Genomic DNA, 23,097 nt, shown 5'->3' with positions numbered 1-23,097 from the left:
CAATTGTTTTTTCGGGCTCACCGGAATCCGATTTCTTCTTCGGCGGCGGTACGTAGTGAACGAGAAATGTTGCTCCATTGCTCGCGCATGCCGGTTTGTTGGGCAGTGCTCTCCGAGAGCAGGAGTGAGAGTCGAGTGGCGAATCTTCTGGCTGTCTGTTGTGATTGCAGCTTTTCGATGTCGAACATTCTTTGCGCAGGTAGATGTACGTTTTTTGCTGCACAGAGGCGGGTGCGCAGCTTGGCTGCAACAAGGTAATGATCCGAGTCGATGTTGGCTCCTCGGATCGTACGTACATCTAATACACTAGAAGCGTGTCTTCCATCTATCACAACATGATCGATCTGGTTTCGCGTTTTTCGATCAGGAGACAGCCAGGTAGCTTGGTGTATCTTTTTATGCTGGAATCTGGTGCTGCAGACTACCATGTTTCGGGCCCCGGCGAAGTCGATCAGTCTCTGTCCGTTACCGGATGTTTCGTTGTGCAGGCTGAATTTTCCGACTGTGGGACCAAAAATTCCCTCCTTGCCCACCCTGGCGTTGAAGTCGCCAAGCACGATTTTTATGTCGTGGCGGGGGCAGCGCTCATAGGAACGTTCCAAGCGCTCATAGAAGGAATCTTTGGTCACATCGTCCTTCTCTTCCGTCGGGGCGTGGGCGCAAATTAGCGAGATGTTAAAAAATCGCGCTTTGATGCGGATTATTGCGAGACGCTCGTCCACCGGAGTGAACGACAGTACTTGGCGACGAAGTCTCTCTCCCACAACAAATCCGACACCGAATTTGCGCTCCTTTACATGGCAGCTGTAGTAGACGTCGCAAGGTCCTATGATTTTCTTACCTTGCCCCGTCCATCGCATCTCTTGGATGGCAGTGATGTCAGCCTTTACTCTCACGAGGACATCAACCAGCCGGGCAGAGGCACCTTCCCCATTAAGGGACCGGACATTCCAGGTGCATGCCCTCAAATCATATTCCTTATTTCGTTTGCAGGGGTCGTCATCAGTAAAGGCAGTTCTCATCCGAGGCTTTGTTGCTGTTTTCATTGGGGGGGATTTTTAAGTGGCGGGTCCCAAACCCAACGCACAACCAGCTATCCTGGAATGCTTCGCCTTCTCACGTTAGCTCACTCCCGAACGGGTGTTCGGAAGCTACCCAGAGGATACGTGGGCTAATCCCGGCCGTTGTGAGCTGCTTGAACCATATGTAGAAGAATCGTCCTGGCCACTCCCAAGTGAATGGCGATCAGTAACTTTCCCCACTTGCGTGGACTTCTACACATGGAAAAGTACTCCCCACTTTTTTTTTTTTGTGTGCCGGTGTAATTATTCCACTTAAAGAGCTAAAGTACTGGCTATTATGGCCTTCGGCTATTAGTATAATAAAAATGACAGCGTGTCTTATAGCCTTAACTTACATCTAGATACAAAATCACAAATCTTATTTAAATTGCATACCGTTGTCTGTTTGAGGAGTTCCGATGGTTTGATGCTTGAGAAAAAGGATGTTCTGATATTTTGTAGGGGAGGACAAGTATCTATCAGACGAAGTGTAGTAAATTCGTTGGAGCCACAAAAAGGGCATGGAGGCTTCGGTGAACCGCTGAGTAGGTGGGCATGCGTCATGAGTGTGTGACCGATTCTCAGTCGAGTAAAGATTTTGCTTGGTGACATAATGCAGATGGAGGGTAGATATTTTTTCCCCCCAAAGCGGTTAAAGTTTTTATAAGGATGCAGATAAATGTTCCATTTAGTTGCTGCGTTATCTGCGGCAAGTTCTTTCGCTAGTATCTTTATGTCATTGCAAGTAATATAGTCAAATGTGTGTAGAGGTTCCTTATTCGCCTCTTTCGCTCTCTTGTCAGCTTTTTCGTTACCATTTATGCCAGAGTGCCCAGGAATCCACATAATTTTGATTGCACCTGTGTGTATTGAAATTATATTGGGGACTTTTGTTATCATCGGGGTGTCATTTGTGGGGTTTAAGATAGCTTCGATTGATGATTTGCTATCGGTGCAAATTAAGTGCTTGCTACATTTCTGGGAGGCAAAGATTACTGCTTCAAGTAACGTAGCTGCTTCAGCTGTAAATATTGAAGTGAATCTTGGAAAAATTCCGGCACGATATTAGTATCAAGAAAATGTGGTAAAAATTTTAAAGCGAAATTCGCTTTATTCCCGATTCTATGAGCACTTAAGTGAGCGCCCGTCAGTTCGGCCCCGTAGCGCTTACGATACGACGCCTAATTTCAAACGCGTTTTTCTCGAAACGACTTTTTTTGATACGGTGGCCACGATTTCTCAAAGACTAATGAACCGGTTTTAATTTTCTTTTTTTTCAAATTTTTGTTATCGAATTGGCTATCGTTGTACGTAGCTGATTTTCGAAATTTTGGAAATAACTATTTTTTTGGGCCTGTTGAAAATCAAAAAAATGGTGACAAACACACATCGAAATTCAAATCACCACCATTTTGTCAAAAAAAAAAAATAAATAAATAAAAAAACGGCTGCGTACAACGATAGCCACTATTGTGTAGATTAATACAATTTTTGGTTTTTTGATTTCAGATGATTATGGTAGTAGCACGGTGTGAAGGGTTCAAAAAATCGATTTTTTTTTTACATTTTTAAGAAGAAAAACATCTTAAAAATATACTATAAAAATTTCAGACAGATATTTTAATTATTTTTAAAGTTATAACTAAAATAAGCGAGCGCACCGTAGTGTATATGAAAGCGTGTGACACGCCAGCAGCAGCTGTTGTCGAAACTTTAAACGCGTTTTTCTCAAAACCATGTTTTCGAAATTACGGGGAATCACTGACTCAAAACTATTCGAGCGATTTGGCTAAAGGCTTAACCCGGTATTCTAAACACACATATCTAGATCCTGGACCTTTAAAACATTTAATTTTTTAATAATAAACTATTTAATTTAAGCAAATTATGAAGAAAAAAAATCAGATTTTGAGAACTTTTTCAGTCCGCCATTTTGTTTTTGTTTTTTATTTTTATGTTTATTTTAAGTTCGGGACCTAAAATGACCTAAAAGTCTGCAAAATAATAATCTCTTTAAATTTTTTATTTTAGATGACCTTGGAAGGCTGTGTGCTTCCCCGAAACAACTCATCTTTTTTTTAAGGACTCCACTTTGACGTCAAAAATTTTAAACAAATTAATATAAAATTAACTTAAAAATTTTTTTTTTATATTCTTCAAAATACCAATAAAAACATGTAAAAACTTTAAAGCGATCGCATTTTATTTTCTTTTTAAAAAATAGTCATGAAAAAATGTCGAAATTTCGGTCATTACACCGGACTACTACTTTATTCATTGCTGTATCGCTGCCACCAGATGACGTCATTTTTTTTTTAACTCGTTACGTTTATTTACATAAAGTTGTCAATTTTCACTATTTTTTAATAAAAATTTACATCAACATAGTTTAATACATATGTAATAAATTTCCTTTTGTCCGATCCTCAAATAATCATTCCTACTTTCGAAAAAAAATCCCAAAAATCGACTATTTTTTGACCCCGCACAGTGGCGTTCCCCCTTAAAATAAAGACTTCCGACACTCAAAGCAACTTTTTTATTTAGTAGAAAAGTTATTCAAAAATAAAATTCGATGATTAATTTTGCGCCACCTTGTGCCACCTTGTATATGGAACAAGTGAACGATATTTAGGGACAACTTGGGAGTAAAAATAATTAGCTTTTACTTTGTACACAACTAAATTAACGATTTAATCGCTCCCTCTATAAGTTTCCGACCCCGCCCATGACTGACTGAACATTCATATACAAGTACATATAAGTACAATACATATACAACATTATCATAAAGCGACTCGTGTGCATTTTACACACTTTTATGCTCATATTTACATATGCACACTTTCCTAAATAAAGGCATATGGGAAAATATTATTTAATTGTTGTGTGCGAAAGGGATATGCGTGCGTAAAAAAGACGCACTGTCCTCAATATAACTACTTTATTTAAGTAGGCTGAAACGGGCGTTAGTGTAGAGTTTTTCTATGAGCAGTAATACACACCCGTACATACAGGCAATCAATGTACAGCCCGCGCAAAAAATATAATATAGCACCCCAATTTTTTGACCACTTCTGACTGTTTTTTTCCTCTTGTGTTTTTTTCCTCTTGTCCTTAACTGTTTTTCCCCTAATGTTGATTTTTTTTTTGTTTTTTTATAAAAGTGTAGCTCCTGTCTAGAATCATTGAAGCGAATCTAGGAGAATCGGTACTCAGGAGATTGGTTAGTAGAGGCACACCGCAAGTCCTGTGGAGTCCTCTCATCGTTTTTATGGAACGCAGCTGTAAATAAACTTCTGTTAATACTGGAATCGGTGATTTGTAAGGTGATAGCATACACCGATCATGTTGTTATTGCTGTCTCTGGTAAATTTGTATCTACATTGAGAGACCGAATACAAAATGCTCTAGACATACTTTCTAGGTGGGCAGAAAAGTGTGATCTAGGAGTCAACCCAGACAAAACACAACTCATGTTGTTCACAAGGAAACACAGAATCCCTCAGCTAAGTCCAATTATGCTCAAAGGGGAAGCTCTTGTGATGTCGGAAGAAACCAAGTACTTGGGACTAAACATAGATAGGAAAGTGACTTGGAAGTCAAAAATCTTAGAAAAAGTTAGGAAAGCGAACCTAGCTGTAAGAGAGCTTTATGTAAGACCTAGGGAATTAAACCAAATTTGCTCATTGGCTTTACACTGCTGTCATCAGACCCATTCTTCTATATGTAAACGTTGTCTGGTCGTGTGCTATGCAGAAAAAAACCTATTCTAACTTATTGAATAAGGTGCAAAGATCAGCGGAATTAGCAATATGTGGCGTCATGAAAACCACGCCATCAATGGCTTTGGATATCATATTACATCTGCCACCCTTAGATCTCTTCTGCAAATACTTAGCGGGGTGTACCGCTTTAAGGCTCAGAGCGAGCTCACATTCGAAGACTGTCACACATAGATATTCAACCACCTTAGACTCCTAGACGAATATACCTAGTGATTGTGATTATCACCTTCCCATTCTCTGCTTCAAAAGGAATTTCCTAATGAAAATCTCTTCTAGACTGGAATGGCTTGAAGAAGATCCATCACCCAACACATCCGTTAAAATCTACGTGGACGGATCTTAAATGGACACCGGTATAGGATCAGGGTTATATTGCGAAGAGCTTTCTATCAGTAAGTTCTTTAATCTACCGGATCACTGTAGTGTTTTCCAAGCGGAAGTAAAGGGTATTCATGAAGCCTTAAAATGGTTAGAGAACAGAATATAGTCAAGAGATATCTGCATTCTATCAGACAGCCTAGCTGCCCTACGAGCCCAGGATGAATTCCAAATAACATCAAGGAGAATCTTACATTGGCGTCAATCTCTTAATGAGATGACTAAACAGTACCGTATAATCTTATGCTGGTTTCCAGGCGACAGAGACCAACTTGCAAGAGAAGTTACCTGTATGCTAAATATAAGTAATTTTATGGGGATACCTCTCACAACTTGTGACCTTCTTATTAAGGACGCATTAATCAGTTCTGTAAATCAAAGATGGATTAGTGCCAATATCTGTGAAACTGCTAGGCAAACATGGCCAAGGCTAACTCTACGTCTGCCCTGGAATATTATAAAATTGAGTAGACTTCTAATTAGGACCTTAGTAAGGGCCCTCACAGGACATTGTCTCTTAGGGAATCACGCAAGAAGATTAGACGTTCACATGTATGATTTCTGTCATTGCTGCAGGAATGAGTAGGAGTTGGAGACAATTCAACACCTTTTTTGCACATGCTCGGCTCTAGCCAGGAAATAGGAACCGATATTTAAGATCCTACTTCTTAAGGAATATAGATAATCTATACAATTTAGGTATCAACAACCTTTTGCGCTTTGTCAAAAGCTCAGGATAGTTCAATATGGAAAGGGAAATATAACCCAGCACCTGAGGCTCACAACGGACCCATTTCGTGGTCTAAGTGGCATCGCTGTCTCTATGTGCAAAGCGGCTGCCAAACTTAACCTAACCTAGCTTCTGTCTAGCAAAAACTGTATAAGTCCAAATTGCAAAGCTTGTGCAAAAATTGGAAACATTTCTAATAAAAATTGAAATAGGCATTAAAAACAATAGAGTACGTAGTTTATTTATTTATTTATTGTTTTACTTTTTATTTTTTTTATTTATAACAATTTATGTAATAATAAATTACAGTATTGATATAAAAGCGACACTAACTACCAGGCTTTCAGTCGTTTATTATTATTTTTCTTCAAGTCAGTGGAGTATTACATCCTCACAGACTAAGTTTATAATTCAGATAGAATATAAAATTATTAATATAAGTAAGTCATTTTTAATCGGAGTTTGCCATGACTTTATACAACTCACCTTTAGGGAAATCTCTATAATAAGTAGATGAATTCTAAAAATGATCACGTGATAGGTTCGTTTAAAGCATAACTCGTACAGGGTCCGGCACTCGAGGAGTAAATAATTTCAGACCGCTCGCGCAGCTGATGAACGGCCATAAGCTGTCTGTTAGCAAGATAAATGATAGTCCAGAGTATTGTTTACAAGCGCGCGGAAGCATTTTGCCGAGAGTAAATATGAAAAAAGAAAATCAGTAATGGATTTTTAGACGTAATAGTGAGATTGCATTATATTTGGCTGGAAAATAACCACCAGCGATTATTCGTGAGCTCGAGCACCATGAAGTAAATAAAGTTTTTTTTTATCGCACCATTACTCGTTATAATGATACTGGAGGCATCGCGAAGCGTCATGGAGGGGGTCATCAAAAGACCTCTGAAACGTCACGTGAAATGGTTCAAAAAGTAAAGAAGCGACTTCAGCGAAATCCCCGACGAAGTCCCAATCAAATGGCGAAAGAATAGAAAATATCTGACAGTAGCATCCACCGCATACTGAAAAATGATCTCAACGTCAAGCCATACAAGATCCAGAAGGCGCATGATCTCACACCAAAGCAGCAACAAGTCAAACTTGAGAGAGCGAAGGAGGTGCTTCGCTTAGCCGAAAGCGGTCAACTTTCAAACATTGCTTTTTTTGGCGAGAAAAATTTTTAAATTGATCAATTCGTAAACTCCCAAAGCGTTAAAGTTTATTTGACCGATTATTCATGCGAGAATTTTAGTCATTGATTGGCCAACAGGAGGCAGCACCCACCACATGTAATAATTTGGGCCGCTGTAACCGGAGATGGGCGCCCTTCAATCGTTTTCATCCAGCCTGGCATCAAGGTAAATATGAAACACCTTTCATCGGAAAAGTATTCTGGGGGTTACTTTAAAGTCAACTGGACTCGGCACCGTCTCACAAAGCTTGAGTAAACCCAGAATGGCTAAGGAACAACGTTCCGAGCTTGATAACGTCCACACAATGGCGCTCAAATTCACCAGACGCGAATCGGATTGATCATTCTCTTTGGACTATTTTGGAGAGCAAAGTCCGAACTAAAGGATTCACCAGTCTCAAGTAAGCCATTGTCCCCGAGTGCACCAAAATACCTGCAAGTCACATTCGGGCAGCTTCATTTCTAGACTGTCTCAAAGCCATAGTCAATGCAAAAGGTGGTCATATCGAGCAAAACTAAATTGATTTATAATTTTGTATTATTTTCACACATTTTTTATTTTGAGTTGAGTAAAAGTTGACATTTGTTTTCTTCGTATGGGAAAAAAATCTTCGAAAACCAATTAAAACTTTGAACCCTTTATAACATATACCCATATTATAAAACTGCGTACCAAATTTTTCTTTGTAATTTCCGTACAATTTTTATAATTACAATGAAAATTCCTCAAGCTTCTACGAATCTTATATACAATTCTGGAACTTTGTTTAAAACAGTTTTTATAAAAAAGATTTACTAAAATTAAGCAATAAATAAATAAAAAGTAAAAATGTGCAGGTAATATTATATATTTTCCACGCGGGCTGTATGTACTTGGGTATGAATACAACAGAAGGTAGAGGCCTAGACATATGCTCAGTAAGCCAGTGCTGCACATTCTTTCTATGCTATTGTTTGCTCATCATAAAAACTAAGGTATTCGCATAATTCTAGCTAGTTATATGCAGCTATAAAGCTGGGTTGGTTAGGGTTGGGTTGAGTGGGCTGGGATGCGTTAGTGTAAGTGAAAGAGGTCAGTGAATGGCAAGACGTGGGCATCATTTAGTATACTGCTTGTGACAAACATAGTATTAAATTACTTATTTGACTAAAAGGGAATTTTATGATACAACTGACGGGCAGCGCGCGAGTAATTTGAGTAATACTAACTGCGCATCAGCATAAAAAATCACGCATACGCCCCGTGGGGGTGGCTCTTTACACAGGGAAGTGCACGGGTTTTAATTTTATGAAACCTCTTTAATTATGTGCCACTTTGTGGTTTGTTTCTTTTTACATCAGGTGATTTACATAAAGAAGAAGGGATTGTTTTAATGTTTTTTATTTATAGTAAAATTAGACTAAAATCGCGTTGCGGAGAAAATCGTGAGCGTTAAGTGGATAGGGAATAGTTTTCTCGCGAGCTTTACTAAAATGCGAGGTGTATATGTTTAGTTTTACGGATTTGTGGGTGACTATTAGTCACGATTTTGATTAGATGCCTTCTTGAATCGAGCTGTGGACGTGGAAACTCAAAAGGTAGAGTATTTTTCGAGTAGAGTTTGCTCCTCGCCACGCAAAGGTAAACAAGAACATTAGTGTATGAAACAATTATATGTAAATATTAGGCCGGGTCGATTTGTGGGGAGGCAAAAAAATCGCCCAGGATCAAAATAAGAAACTTTGCCGAAGGAACCATACCTCTAAAACGAATTCTGATGTCCCCCAATTTGGGTCGAACTTTTGGGTAGCTAAAATCAGCTAAATGGCTATTGATCCCTAGATCACGATTTTCACAGAGCAATGAGCGATTTTTAAATCGACCAGCCCTAGTAAATATATATGTAAGTGTGGAAAGCTCGGTAATATGCCATGTTGTTGTTCCCTGGACATCGATATTCTGTATACCGTACCGTAAAGTGCCACTTGTTTTTGTTCGATCGATCTGTCGACAGTTGGAAGCGACGACTATGCTATTGAAAGGACGCGTGTTTATATCCGGCCAAGAACTGTCACTCCAATAGCGTTCCTTAAATATTTATAGCGAATTTTTAAGCTGTTACAATACAACAACAACACCTGTTTTTGCTCGTAAAACTTCGCTGCTGTTTATGCTGATGCGCTGTACGATAGTAAAAGAACAAAAAAAAAAAAAACAGAAAAAGAAAATTATAGAGTTATCTCATATTCAGGATTGATTTGTGAGTTGCTTTTAACTATTATTCAATTACCTGTGAAACTAATGAGAGTATTTGTGAATGTTTTACTTAATGCCAGTAGTTTAACGTCTGTTCGCGCAAAATAGCATCCTTGGGGTTATTGGCTTCTCCCTATCTACGCGAGCTGCATAGATAGGGGCTACATACCCAGATCTTGGAGGGTTGTGAGAGTTACTTAGAGAGAGATCTCATACGTATCTCCTAAGGATTTCAGATCAATTAGTCTCTCCTCGTTCCTGCTGAAAACCCTGGAGACGCTGATTGATCTGCACATATGGAGTGAAATTCCTCGGGGGCGTTTATCGTACGCTCAACATGCTTACTGTTAAGGCAGATCGGTAGAGTTTGCTTTGCATACAATTGTTAAGGACATCGAGGTGTTCCTCCATCAACAGGAGGTCACTGTAGGAGTCTTCCTCGGGCCTTTAATAATGTCCTCCCGGAGGCAATCACCAGGTCTCTGGGTAAAGTAGGAGTCGGAACCGAACTTATATGGCTTATCCACATGATGCTTAGCGATAGAACGGTCGTGGCAGAATGGAGCGACACCTCTCTCCGCTGGCAAGTGAACAGAGGCACTCCGCAAGGCGGTGTTCTCTCGCCACTACTCTGGATTGCCGTAATTAATGGTCTGCTGGAGGAGCTGGAGAGGAGGGGCTGTAAAGTGATTGCCTATGCGGATGACGTGGCACTTATTGTCAGAGGCAAGTTTCTAGATACTCTGATGGAACTGATGCAGGGTAATCTGAATCTAGTTATGAATTGGACCGCGAATTGCGGCCTTTCGATAAATCATCTGAATACGGAGCTCGTCCTATATACGAGGAAATACAAAATACCTAAATTGTTTCTCCCCTCAATAGCGGGCGCTCCATTGGTGCTCTCTCACAAGGTGAAGTACCTGGGACTTATCCTTGACAGAGGTCTTACGTGGAATCCAAACACTGAGGAGAGAATTAGGAAGCCAACAGTCGCCTTGTATGGTTGCAGGGGCGCTATCGGCAAAAGATGGGGTCTCTCGCCTAAAGTCACTTTTTGGTAACCAATCTTGCTACACGGAGTCCTTGTCTGGTGGAACTCGCTAGAAAGGATGGTATCAGTGGGCATTGGAGGAAAAAATACCACTGCACGCGCCGCAATCAGACTAAAGTGTTGGGGCCATAAGCTAGACTTAAGTTACGAACACTCTAGCATTCTTAAAAATTTTGAGTTCATCCCCATGGTGCTGGATCACTGTACACCCACGCTAGGTCCGAGCGGATCGTTTTCTACTCATACATATATCCTCATGCGATGACTGGGCGGGGTGCAACATTTGGCGGCAAGGAATGTCAAAAATGTTCGCGGATGGCTCGAAGTTGGACGGAAGGGTTGGTGGGGGAATATTCTGTAAGGAGCTTCCCATCAAACTTAAATTTAGGCTTCCGGGCCACTGTAGTGTTTTTGAAGCTGAGGTATTCACAATTAATTAAGCAGTGGACTGGTTGCTTGCTTCGGTAATTACCGTTAAGGAAGTAAATATTTACTCCGATAGCCAAGCGGCAATAAGGGCCTTGGGCTTGTTGTTTGTGCTTCGAGATTGGTCAGGAAATGTCTGCCTTCTCTCTCGATTGCATCCGAATACTTCGACATCAGGCTCATTTAGGTGCCCGGTCACAGCGGTATAGAGGCAAACTGCTGGGCTGATGAGCTGGCTACACAGGGAATTTTGGAGACGGTTTCGTCGCGAAATGAGAGGATTGGGATTCCCTTAAGAACCTGTGGTCTGCTCTTGGAAAAAATCTACTCAGCGAGCGCTGTACTCGGCGCAAACGTGCAAGATCGCGAGATCCTTCTGGCCACTGGTAGATAGGGGACGCTCGAGGGAACTCCTAAGGCTGGCAAAGCCCCAGCTCTCGAATTTGGTGGGTATCCTTACCGGACATTGTTGTCCGGCTAATTACGAACGCAAATCAGCCACCGTTGGCTCTTTTGGCATATCGAACTTGTATATTAGGTCGCACTTTGCGACCTTCTGAAAGGTTGTCAAAAAAGTCTTGCGGTATTTCCGCAAGCTTGTCTTTGCAAGCGCGTAGTTCTAGTTGTATTCGTCGCATCGGTTCACGCTAGAGCTTTTTGGAAAGCTCTTTTCACGTGCTAACACGTGTTTGATTAATTGTTGTTTGCTTTTAGTCGTTCGTGAGTTATAGCGTCGCAAACATGGAGCAAAATAAAGAGAAAATACGGCATGTTTTACAGTACTACTACGATAAAGGCAAAAGTACATCTCATGCTGCCAATAAAATTTGTGCAGTTTATGGACCCGATACAGTTTCCATTTCCACTGCACAACGATGGTTTCAATGTTTTCGTTCTGGTGCAGAGGTGATCGCAGATGCGCCACGGTCCGGAAGGCCTGTCGTCGAAAATTGCGATAAAATCGCTGAATTGATCGAAAGAGACCGGCATAGTAGCAGCCGTAGCATCGTCCAAGAGCTGGGCATGAGTCATCAAACCGTTATAAACCATGTGAAGATGCTTGGATTCAAAAAGAAGCTCGATGTATGGGTGCCACACGACTTGACGCAAGAAAACATTTTTGCCCGTATGGACGCATGCGAATCGCTTCTGAATCGCAACAAAATCGACCCGTTTTTGAAGCGGATGGTGACTGGCGATGTGGATCACTTACGATAACGTGAAGCGCAAACGGTCGTGGTCGAAAGCGGTGAAGCTGCCCAGACGGTGGCCAAGCCTGGATTGACGGCCAGGAAGGCTCTTCTGTGTGTTTGGTGGGATTGGCAGTGAATCATCCACTATGAGCTGCTCCCCTATGGCCAAACGCTCAATTCGGACCTGTACTGCCAACAACTGGACCGCTTGAATGCAGCACTCATGCAGAAGAGGCCATCTTTGATCTCAGATCTTTGATCTTCCATCAGGACAACGCCAGGCCACACACATCTTTGGTGTCGCGCCAGAAGCTCCGGGAGCTCGGATGGGAGGTTCTTTTGCATCCACCGTATAGTCCGGATCTCGCACCAAGTGATTACCACCTATTTCTGTCCATGGCGAACGAGTTTGGTAGTCGGAAGTTGTCCACAAGAGAGTCCTGTGAAAATTGGCTCTCCGAGGTTTTTGACAATAGGGAAGCGAGCTTCTATAAGAGGGGCATTATGAAGTTGGTATCTCGTTGGGAACTCGTCATCGAACAAAACGGCGCATATTTGACTTAAATCGCATTATTATAACCAATTTTATGAACAATTGAAAATTCAATAAAACTACCGCAATACTTTTTTGACAACCTATATTTTTACGTAAAATTATTTTTGGTAATTTTGTATAAAAATATAATTTCTTGTATAACAAAAATCTTATAAATTAAAGTTTTCAACTTTTCAAAAATTTCACAAAAATTTGATAAATTTAAAAAAAAATTTTACTTTTTAATCAAGAAATTTCTAAAAACTTCTACATATGTAGTTTTATATTTTCCATTTTAGTAAAATAAAATGTAAATTTCAAGTCGATACAAAATCGCGTTGATTTTGGACAATTTTATTTGCGTCCAATGACAATTTTCTGCCATTTAAAGTACACATTAACTTTCACAAATACATAGTTTTTTCAAAGAGGGCACTTATCGAATACATACATTTGTACTAAAAAAGTACGCACTCTATGAATTTATAAGCAAACTTACTAGCTGCCCGCGCTTTTATGCCCACAACCGTATATTTTCTATTATCATTGCGTGGGGTCGATCATAAAAATTTTATCACCATTAACAAAGTGATTTGAGATAATGTGAATTTCAATAAAACCAGAATTCGTCATAATATACGACCGGATAGCACGAAAAAGGCGAAAATGAAATATGCGCGTAATGGAAATGGGCTCACAAATGTGATTTGAGTTTCTTCATAAGCAAACAACAACACGTTAAGCCAATTGCTCTTGAGCACACACACACACACACACAACCACTCCTATGTGAAACTGAGTATTTTTATTTGTTGATTGCCGTAGCTGGCATATGTCCCTTTACGCACAGTACAAGTAGATTAAGCGTTTACTATTTATTATATTGTATATTTGATAGCCGAGTCCTCATTGTTTTCGCCTCTCGTTTTAGGCTTGCAAAATTCATCATAGCAGGCGTTTGGTTTATTGCCCTGGCAACGGCACTGCCGATACTCATCGTATCCAAGTTGGCGCAGCCGGAGCGCTGGTTCGTCGAGTGTCAGAGGTGAGTGAGAATTATTTATAACTTACACTTCCACAAGGAGGTAACGCGGATATGATGCCTTTAAAAATGTATATGCACTGGCATGAAAAATAGACACATTTGTGCTTGTGTGAGATAATTTCTGAAATTTAATGCATACATTTTTTATAGTAGAACTCACGCACCACAAAGCGCGCAACGTTCGATATGTGCGGGTGTGTACAACAGCGCTGTGAAACAAATTTATGCACAGGGTGGTTCATTTAGTGCTTAGTGTTTAAAATTTACTTGGGCGGGATATAAGGAATGCTTGAATAAATTAAATTTTTTTAGAGTAAAACTTACCCTTAAATATGGATCACAGTTTGATGCAAACAACTTCCAAACAATTAAAATTTGATATCATACAGGAGAGGGGAGGGGAACAGAAAAGAGAAGGAATCAGACAGAACCCAGTGCTTGGATTAGAGGATTTGAGGACAACAAATAACGAGCGGCGATTTACGTTTGTGTTAATCGCTTTAAACTGCTGATGAATTTTACCAGATTGGTGATATTTAAGTCCGCAACATCCACTGGTGTAGCGAAAAAGTGAGCGCCCAGATATTTAAACCTTGGCCCAACAAAAGCAGGACAGTTGAGAAAAAGGCTGAGATGATTCCACCTCGTCTTCCAGCCTAGCTTGTGGCGCTGCAGCCAGCTCATTCTATTAGTCATAATATATTTTTCGTTACAGTTTCTCCAGTTTGAGTACTCATTCCTCAATGAAAGGTTCAATTGCAAGATTCAACCCGGGAATCGTCTTTGGGTGGTCGGCGTTGTTGTTGTTGTAGCAATATATTAAGCCCTGTCAGTGCAATATAGATTACCGTTCATCTTCGTCTAGCTCATCTAACGGTAGGTCCGGGAAACTTGCTGTTTCGTCAGATTGGGGCATGTGAAAAGGTGGTTAATATCGTGCGGAGTGCCTCCACATGCTGGACATACGTTTAGTATGTCGGGATCGATTCTGGATAAGTAGGTGCGTAACCTGCTATAATATTCACAACGTACTTTGGAGCTCTTCGTCTGTGATTGGTGGAGAGAGTCTCCCGATGAATGTAGTTCATTGTCTGTCTAAACACTTTCTGGTCCACTAGTTGTCGATTTGTTTTGTCCTGGATCTCGTTGAAGTAGTTGAAGAGATGTCTCCTGTCGTGCCAGGGAGGCGGCTTTGGTTCCAGCAGGTGTCTATATGGGTGGAACCTGTAGCAGCTCTGGTTCAAGCAGGTGTTTACATGGGTGGAACCTGTGGCAGCTCTAGTTCAAGCAGGTGCTTACATGGGGGGAACCTGCGGTAGGTCTGGTTCAGTTAGGTGTCTACATGGGTGGAACTTGCGGTAGCACTCTAGTTGAAACTGTTTGCTGAGCAGTTTATTGTCCACTGCGCATCCCAAGTTTCAGGCGACCAGACAGGCGCAGCATAGTTTAGAATCGGCCGGCAAACTGCTTTAAATGTCGCCAACAATATTTCTTTGTTTTTGCCCCAGGTATTGCCGGCTAGCGATTTGAGGACCTTGTTGCGGTTTTGGACTTCAGTAACAATTGTGGTTGTGTATGCAGAGAAGGAGATCAAACTGTCGGAGGTAACTCCCAAGATTTTGTAGTTGTTAACAGACGGTATTGGTGTGCCGTCGACTTTTACCTTAAGTAACAGTTTGACCTTCTTTGTCCAGGTGGTAAAAAGGACTGGGTTGCCAATACTCGACGGACCCACGTGTTTCTTCTTTTGATGTTGACGATAATAGTCGTTTTATTTGGTTCAAGTAGATTTGTTGACATCACTTTTTGAATATTATAACTCCCAAATGGCCGCCTACAGCCTGTACGGCGTATTGTGTCCGTTTTGCAGCAATTTCATAGTTTTAGCTAACATTTCGGCTGGAATAGTGGCTATTTCCTCACGGATGTTATTCTTGAGCTCTTCTATGGTCTTTGGCTTATTAATATAAACCTTTGATTTTAACCCTAGAGAGATAACCTACGTCTGAGCGACGTATGCCTTTTTAATTTTTCGCTCTCCCTCTCTCGAATGTTTTAGTACCACGTTGCTGTTTTTATTTTTCTCAGTCGTCTACAGTAGCTTGCCGGTGGTGGTTATTTTTTTGTGGTAAGTTCGATACTTTTTGAGTTTTGGCGATCGCATACGTCTCGGAGACGTATGGTTAGCTTTTGTGTGACTTTTACACTCAATTTGAATAAATTTGTTTTGATCGTGATTTCGTTTTTTCATCAGTTAAACCAAGAACAATGGCCCGAAATGGATTCTTAAATGACACTGAAATAAGTACGTATTTGCAAGGTTTATCGGACGATCCGGAATCATCTGATAACAGTGAAACAAAAAATGAATTATTTGAAGATGATGTTCAGAGCGATGTCGAAGATGAGGAAATCGGCAGTGAAGATCGTGATATCAACACAGCTTTATTGGAGGACCAAGTTACAGGATCTTCCAATTGTGTTTCTTCTTCAGATAGCCGTATTCTTACGTTTTCTGAACCTACTATTAGAAGCAAAAGTAAATACTGCTGGACAACGTCGAAAGGTAAAAACGTTGGCAGAGTTTCTTTATCCAACATTATTCGAACGGCAAGAGGTCCTACTAGACAATGTAAATGATTGCTTGAGCCCCTTTCCTGCTTCAATGCATTTTTACCGACGATATTATTCAGGAAATTGTAAAATGGACAAATGTGGAAATATCCCTGAAACGTAACGATGGAATGACGACAACAACTTATAGGGATACAAGTGAACACGAACTCCGCGCTCTGATTGGAATTCTCGTTTTGACAGCTGCGTTAAAAGATAACCAAAGATGCATTGCCTCAACAGGTTGAGAGAGACAATAAATGAGGCAGAGAAGAACCTGAACCAAAGAAAAAAATATACTGTTCCTATTGCCCCTCAAAAATAAGGCGTATGTCTAAAATGGTGTGTGTAAAATGTACTAAGCCTATATGCGGAGAACATAAAAATGAAGTGTGCAAAACTTGTACTTGATTTGACGATACTTAATATTTTTTTTTATTTATCATAAATGTTATATCTAAATAAGCTTAAAAAGCGAAAGAAATGTGTTCATTTTAGTTTTAAAGAAAACGGCAGTTCCTTTTACAAAATACTTGTTTTTTTTTTGTTTATTTTATAAGAATACTGAAAATGTGATTTTTTCTTACATAATAAAAAAAAGGTTCTCCAAAAATGCATTTAAAAAATAAGGAAATATATAAAGAATCAACGAAAGTACAAAAAGGTAAAAAATATTTCTAAAAATATTGTCATCATAAAGGAAAACTATGATACGTCCCACAGACGTATGGTTATCTTCTCCGTAACTTCCAATAGGGTTATCTCTCTAGGGTTAAATATCTCCACAAGAAGGAGTCAGGTGGCGTTAAATCGGGCGAACGCGGTGGCCAGTCAAAATCGCCATTTCTCGACATCAAACGACGAGGAAACAATTTCTTCAAAAAATCGATTGTGGTGTGAGCTGTGTGTGGTGGAGCGCCGTCTTGTTGAAACCAGAACTGCCTCATACGCTTTCGTCGAATAATTGGCATCACAAAAGTGGTTCTCATATCGCGATAACGCTCCTGATTGACGGTAACAGCTTGACCATCTTTATTTTCGAAGGAAAACGGCCCAATAATCGTTTTCGCACTAACGCCGCACCAAACAGTGACTTTTTCGTCGTAAAGAGGTACCTCCTGAATTTCGTGAGGGCTTTCAGTGGCGTAAATACGGCAATTTTGCTTGTTTCCCGTTCCATTCAATAAGAAATGAGCCTCATCGGACATGATGGTTTTGTTCCAAAATTGTTCGTCATCTTCAACCATTTCGATGACTCTTTGGGCCCATTCCAAACGACGAGGCTTGTCCGCAGGCAACAATCTTTGCGTCAATTGAATCCTATACAGGAATAAATGCAAATCAATGCGGATAATTCGTTGTGAAGTGGTCCGAGCAATGCTGAACTGCTGAGAACGGCGATTTTGAGATGTCCTTGGCGACGTCTCAACACTGGCCCGTACAAGAGCAATATTCTCATCCGATCGCCTTGGTCGGTTTTGATTTGGCCTCTTTGGATTAGAAAGAGCATAAGAGCATCACCAGTCGAAAACCTTTCATACAAACGTTTAATGGTGTTCTTAGAAGGCGAACTTTTCACATTATTAAATTTTTTTTCCTCACGTTGAGTTTTCACAATTGACTTCTTTTGTTGTATGTAAATTTCAACAATTTGGGAGCGCTCGCGTGGCGTGTACTGTTCGATGGGAAAAATCTGCTTGGACTGACGCTTCCAACGTGGTATGTCATTAAGCGATCAGACGTCTCTGTCAAAAGATACCGGGTTGCCAGATGGGTCCGTCGAATATGGGCAACCCTGTATTTGGTGACTGTCTATCCATAACCCATACTTCTGACACACCGTGAATTTTATCTTAGCTTTCAAAGTGAAATAAAAAAATCGGTAGTTCAATACCGAAACGCTAGCTTTACCACCCTGTATATATGGTAAACACATTCACTACTCCTATTCACCCAAGCATTTTATAAGTTATAGTGGCGGTTGTGCATCATTTTTCAAAGCCTTTTAAGACATTTACTTCTTCATGGCTGCAACGATTTCAGTTGTGGATAGCAGTAAATAAATTGTGTACGCCTGTTGAGGTCCGTTTTCAAGTAGGTACACAGCCTGTCAACACAGTGTCTGGGTGCCTTGGATAGTTGCAGAGATTTGCGGAATATGACATTTTCAATTATGCTGGCTTGCGACAAAATATCCATCCGTGTGGGTGGTGAGTAAAGCAGCCAAGTGGATAGGAGATGAAAAATATGTGTAGCAGAAAATTTTAAAATATGAGCACAAAGTCCACGCATAAAAGTGCTGAGGAATAGAGCCATATGTATTGACATTTTTTCTGCTTGCTACTCAAGTTACTTTGCTGCATGGCATAACAGTAAAATATGGAAACTATATGCCACACATATTTACATAAAAACGGCTAGATTCGTTCTAGTGCTGCGGTTGGTTGCAGGATCCTGGGAAAGCTACTGCTTATGCACATACATCGATTCTTATTGCAACAGCAGCAGCGTCAGCGGGGATTTCGCGCTTCATACAGCTGTGTGTGCAAGTGTGTGTGTGAAGTATGTACTTGTATGTGTGCAATGAATGTTTTGATTGAGTGCGGATCCGGTGGGTACGGCATTTTATAGTCCGACAGTGCTATCGTTTAGAAATATGAAATCCTGTCACAATAAACTAACTACAAAGCAACATGCAGCATTCAGTGCTGCTGCACAGCTAGCCACACTGGATATTAGAAAAGCTTTCAACAGTTTAAGTTGGGACGACGTAATTGAAGCGTTAAAGGTAAAATTGAAGATCCCGAATAATCTATTGAATATTATTCGTAGCTATCTAAGCAAAAGCGTGCTCTTATACGAAGCGCGAGAAAGCTGTACAAGCGCGAGACTACACAAATAAGAGCAGGTGCGGCCCAAGGATCAATACTCGGACCTGAGCTCTGGAATATAAGCTACGATGAAATCCTTCGAATAGAGATGCCTGAGAATGTGCATTTAGTGGGATACGCAGACGACATTGCAGCTGTAATAATCGCTTGAAACACTAACGAAGTCAAAAGGAAGTTAAATCTGGTGATGATCCGAGCTCAGACATGGCTAGAAGACCATGGATTAAAGCTGGCCACAGAGAAAACAGAGCTAATCCTTCTAACCAACAGACGTATCCCATTAGAAGTAGACATACAAGTACTCGATGCCACTTTCTCGACAAAAAGAGTGGTCAAATACCTAGGAGTGAAATTACATACGAGGTTAACTTACTGGGCGCACATAAATCGTGCTGCCACAAGAGCTGCCAAAGTAAGCGGCATGTTAAGTAAGCTCATGGCAAACCTTGGAGGTCCAACGCAGAACAAGCGAAAACTTTTAATGGACAGGGAGAACTCGATTCTCTTATACAGATGCGAAATATGGGCAGATTCGCAAAGGGTGCAATGCCGGCGGAAAACTCTGCAATCTGTGCAACGCACCTGCGCTCTCAGGGTGGCTTCGTCATACAGAACAGTATCTGAAGCAGCGGTGTTAGTTATCAGCGGAACCATCCCTATAGATATTCTAGCACAAGAGCGCAAACGGAGGTGGGAGGCAAAAATCTCGGGAATCCCAGTACCACACTTCTCCGATATTAGAGTTCAAACACTCACACTTTGGCAGGCAAGATGGAACTGTGAATGGTATAGTAGATGGACCGCGAGACTAATAGCCGATCTAAAAAAGTGGGTAGAAAGAAAGTACGGTGAGGTTAACTATTACCTCACACAGTTTTGTCCGGACATGGGTCCTTTCGCAAGTATTTGTGGCGAATGGGTAAAGTGAGCCAACCAAACTGCATATATGGAGATACTGAGTATGATGATGCGGAGCACACCTTCTTTAAATGCAAGAGGTGGAACGTAGAGAGAACAGGTCTGCAACGAGCTATTGGTGTATTTACACCTGAATAAATTATCGAGAAAACGGTGATAGACGAAGAAAAATGGAATGCCGTCACAATTTTTGTGGAGGATATTATCCGAAAAAAGAAGCGCGATATGAATAACTTTTCAGAGCATGAAGAGCATTGAGGTCTCTCAAAACAGGTGACCCTGGGCGCAGGTAAGTAAGTAACGCCGTCTTGGCCCTCTACCTCGAAGCAATGCGGAAGCCGTCCCGGGGTTGAGGGAAAACTCCAAGAGAAGAGGAGGGATATTTTTAGTGAAATCACCACACACGTTACTATATGGTGCGAAGGCATTTTTAACCCAACCTTACCGCCAAAAAAAAAAAAAATGGTTCGAGGTCAGAAATGCATATGGATCCATCAAACCTTTCCATCGAAGCGCTCGTAATGGCTCTCGCTGTCATATAAAGTGTCCCGTAAAAGAGGCGCACTGGCTTATAAAAGGCTTTTTCGCTATTCATCTACCTGTTTTAGGTACGAGTATAATTCACCTTTGACATTTCTCAAGTAGCCTGCTGTAAAATTTTTACCGATAGAAAAACGCGTTAAAATTATTGAAACTTACTACAAAAATGGTCGACCTTTAAAGGGTTAGCGGTAGTCAGAGGCCCAAAAAAATGATGATTTCCAATCACTTTTTCTCTTGCTAGTCAATTGCTTTATTTTACAAAAATAAAAACATAGCATTAATACATCTTGTTTCGAATTTCAAAAAAAAATATGTTGTAATAATAACTGTTTGTGTGGAAATTCCATCCTTGGAGATTCATAAACTAGTTTTATTTATAGAAAATCCTGTGCCTGATCGAAGTTTTTCTTCAAATTAACAACATGGCGGCCTCAGGAAAGATTTTTTCAGATTTTCGAGAAAAAAAACAGACAAATAATTCTTTTTTTAAATCGAAATTTTAAAAAACAAAAATCCTTCAACCAGCCACGAATTTTTTATGTTTTTCAAAGCAGTATAAATTTTATTGAAATCTACCAAACGATTTTTAAGCTGCAGTGATAACCAGTTCAAAAAAACATAGTTTTGAGAAAAACGCATTTCAGGTTTTGCTATCGAACTGAAGCGCCCGAGCGCCTTTTGTTAATTGTTGAATAACTCGAAAAGTATTTGTCGGATTCACTTCAAATATTTTTATGATATTTCACACAATATTTTTATGATATTATGCTTTAAGAATATGCAAACAAAAATCCATTTTTTTTTAATTCTGACTACCCCTAACCCCTTAAAAACAACATATGGGCATTTCTCCAATGTCGAATGCGACATTCGTACGCATTCAAAGTGAAAAAAAACATATACCAAAACATTATTTTATTTTGACAAAAGGCGAAAGCTATTGCACTTGATGAGCACTATGATTGGTGCTAAGGTTGATTTTGGGAAATTGTTCGTTTTCAAGATAATTACAAACAACCAAGCCATTCGCACGCGACAAAAACAGAAGTCGCTTTCAAAGCAAAAAACTCAAACACTTTTTTCAGCGAAACCTGAAGAAATATATTAATGCGACTAATTTTTAAATGTTATGCATTGATGTATCTTAATAATGCTTTTTATTTTATTCAAAAATATTAAGTAGTTTATTTTTTATTTAATTTTAATCACTGTCGCACGCGACATGTCGCATGCGACATTTTGTTCCATCATACTTTTTATGTTTATTTTTTTACTTTTTATGTAATTAGACATGAAAAAGATGATTATAAATGATTTTTAATATATTCAATATATTTATTTTCACAACCAAAATTATAAACTTAACAAAATATCTTCAATAAAGAAAAACAAAAATAAGTATTGTATATTAATCTTATATACTATGTAAAAACAAAGAACGGAAACTAACTTAACTGAGAATAGTATTACTATTGTCAAATAAAGTTCTTTTAGTGGAATATGCAGTCCAAGCTGCTTCTAACTGTTGACCATCGCAACAAAACGAATGCAACTGGGATATACCTGGAATATTTTTCACTTCCTTCCATTTTTCGTCCAACTTATAATGAAGAGACAAATTTTCAATTTGAGCAGATGGCATAGAATACATTTTAATTCCATTTGTGTTGTTTTGTGCACATTGATAAAACGATAGTGCATCTGGTAAAACAACGTTTTTAGATTTTGTTATTTGCCAAACTTTTCTTTTAATGACGGCTCCAACTCCATCAACGGCTCCCCTTCCGTGAGAACTAGCAAAAAAATTCCATTCCATATATATACATCCAATTTGTTTAATAATGTCATTCAAGCTTGTCAAAATGTATTTATTTTTAAATTGAGCGCAGCTTCCATCAGAAAATATTAAAATTTTTGAAAAATGCCCATAATTCTTTTTAATTTCGATTAAAAGGCTTAAAACAAAAACAAATACGTCGTGTTTATTATGCGTAAGTTTATCGCTTATAACTGCAAACGACTGAGAAGCACCAGTGAACCAAGCTACGCAAGTAAAAATTGTTACCTGGCGGTAGCTGAAATGAGCACTTTGTATTTCGTTTTGGTACGTCAACCTATAATTCTCGGCAAAATCATCATCCTTTAACCTTTCTCTCCACCGTTTACAGTTCGCCTTATTTTTCTCGCCGCCGTTTTTACTCATCTACATTCAAAAATTTTATATTTTGTATTTACATATACTAATAAAGATATTTTCGAACGAAAATTTATTTTGAATCTGTACATTTTACGCTTACGATGTCGCACGCTACAAACTTTAAATAAGTAAAAAGAGCAAAGCGCTGATTATTTTCCAGCAATAAAAATATCTATTTGCTACTAATATTTGATGCAAATTGTACAAATACCTTCGACTCACTGACAACAAATGTTCTTTTTCAATGTCGCACGCGACATCGAGTTATACGGTAAATCAAAGAAAAAATTTACCGTA

General features: G+C 39.7%; 1 protein-coding gene across 1 annotated transcript in view; it reads left to right on the top strand.

Annotated features, from left to right (window-relative positions):
- The window catches only part of LOC128855347 (RYamide receptor-like), a 172,501-nt gene that overhangs the window by 29,598 nt on the left and 119,806 nt on the right, over nucleotides 1-23,097 (top strand). The window contains exon 2 of the mRNA XM_054090200.1: nucleotides 13,525-13,638. Coding sequence (XP_053946175.1) covers nucleotides 13,525-13,638 — 114 coding nt within the window. The remainder of the gene's footprint in view (nucleotides 1-13,524; nucleotides 13,639-23,097) is intronic.

The sequence above is a fragment of the Anastrepha ludens genome, chromosome 2, assembly GCF_028408465.1.
Source record: "Anastrepha ludens isolate Willacy chromosome 2, idAnaLude1.1, whole genome shotgun sequence".
Lineage (NCBI taxonomy): Eukaryota > Metazoa > Arthropoda > Insecta > Diptera > Tephritidae > Anastrepha > Anastrepha ludens.
Note: the sequence above shows the minus strand (reverse complement) of the source record. Positions and strands in the feature narration are given on the sequence as shown.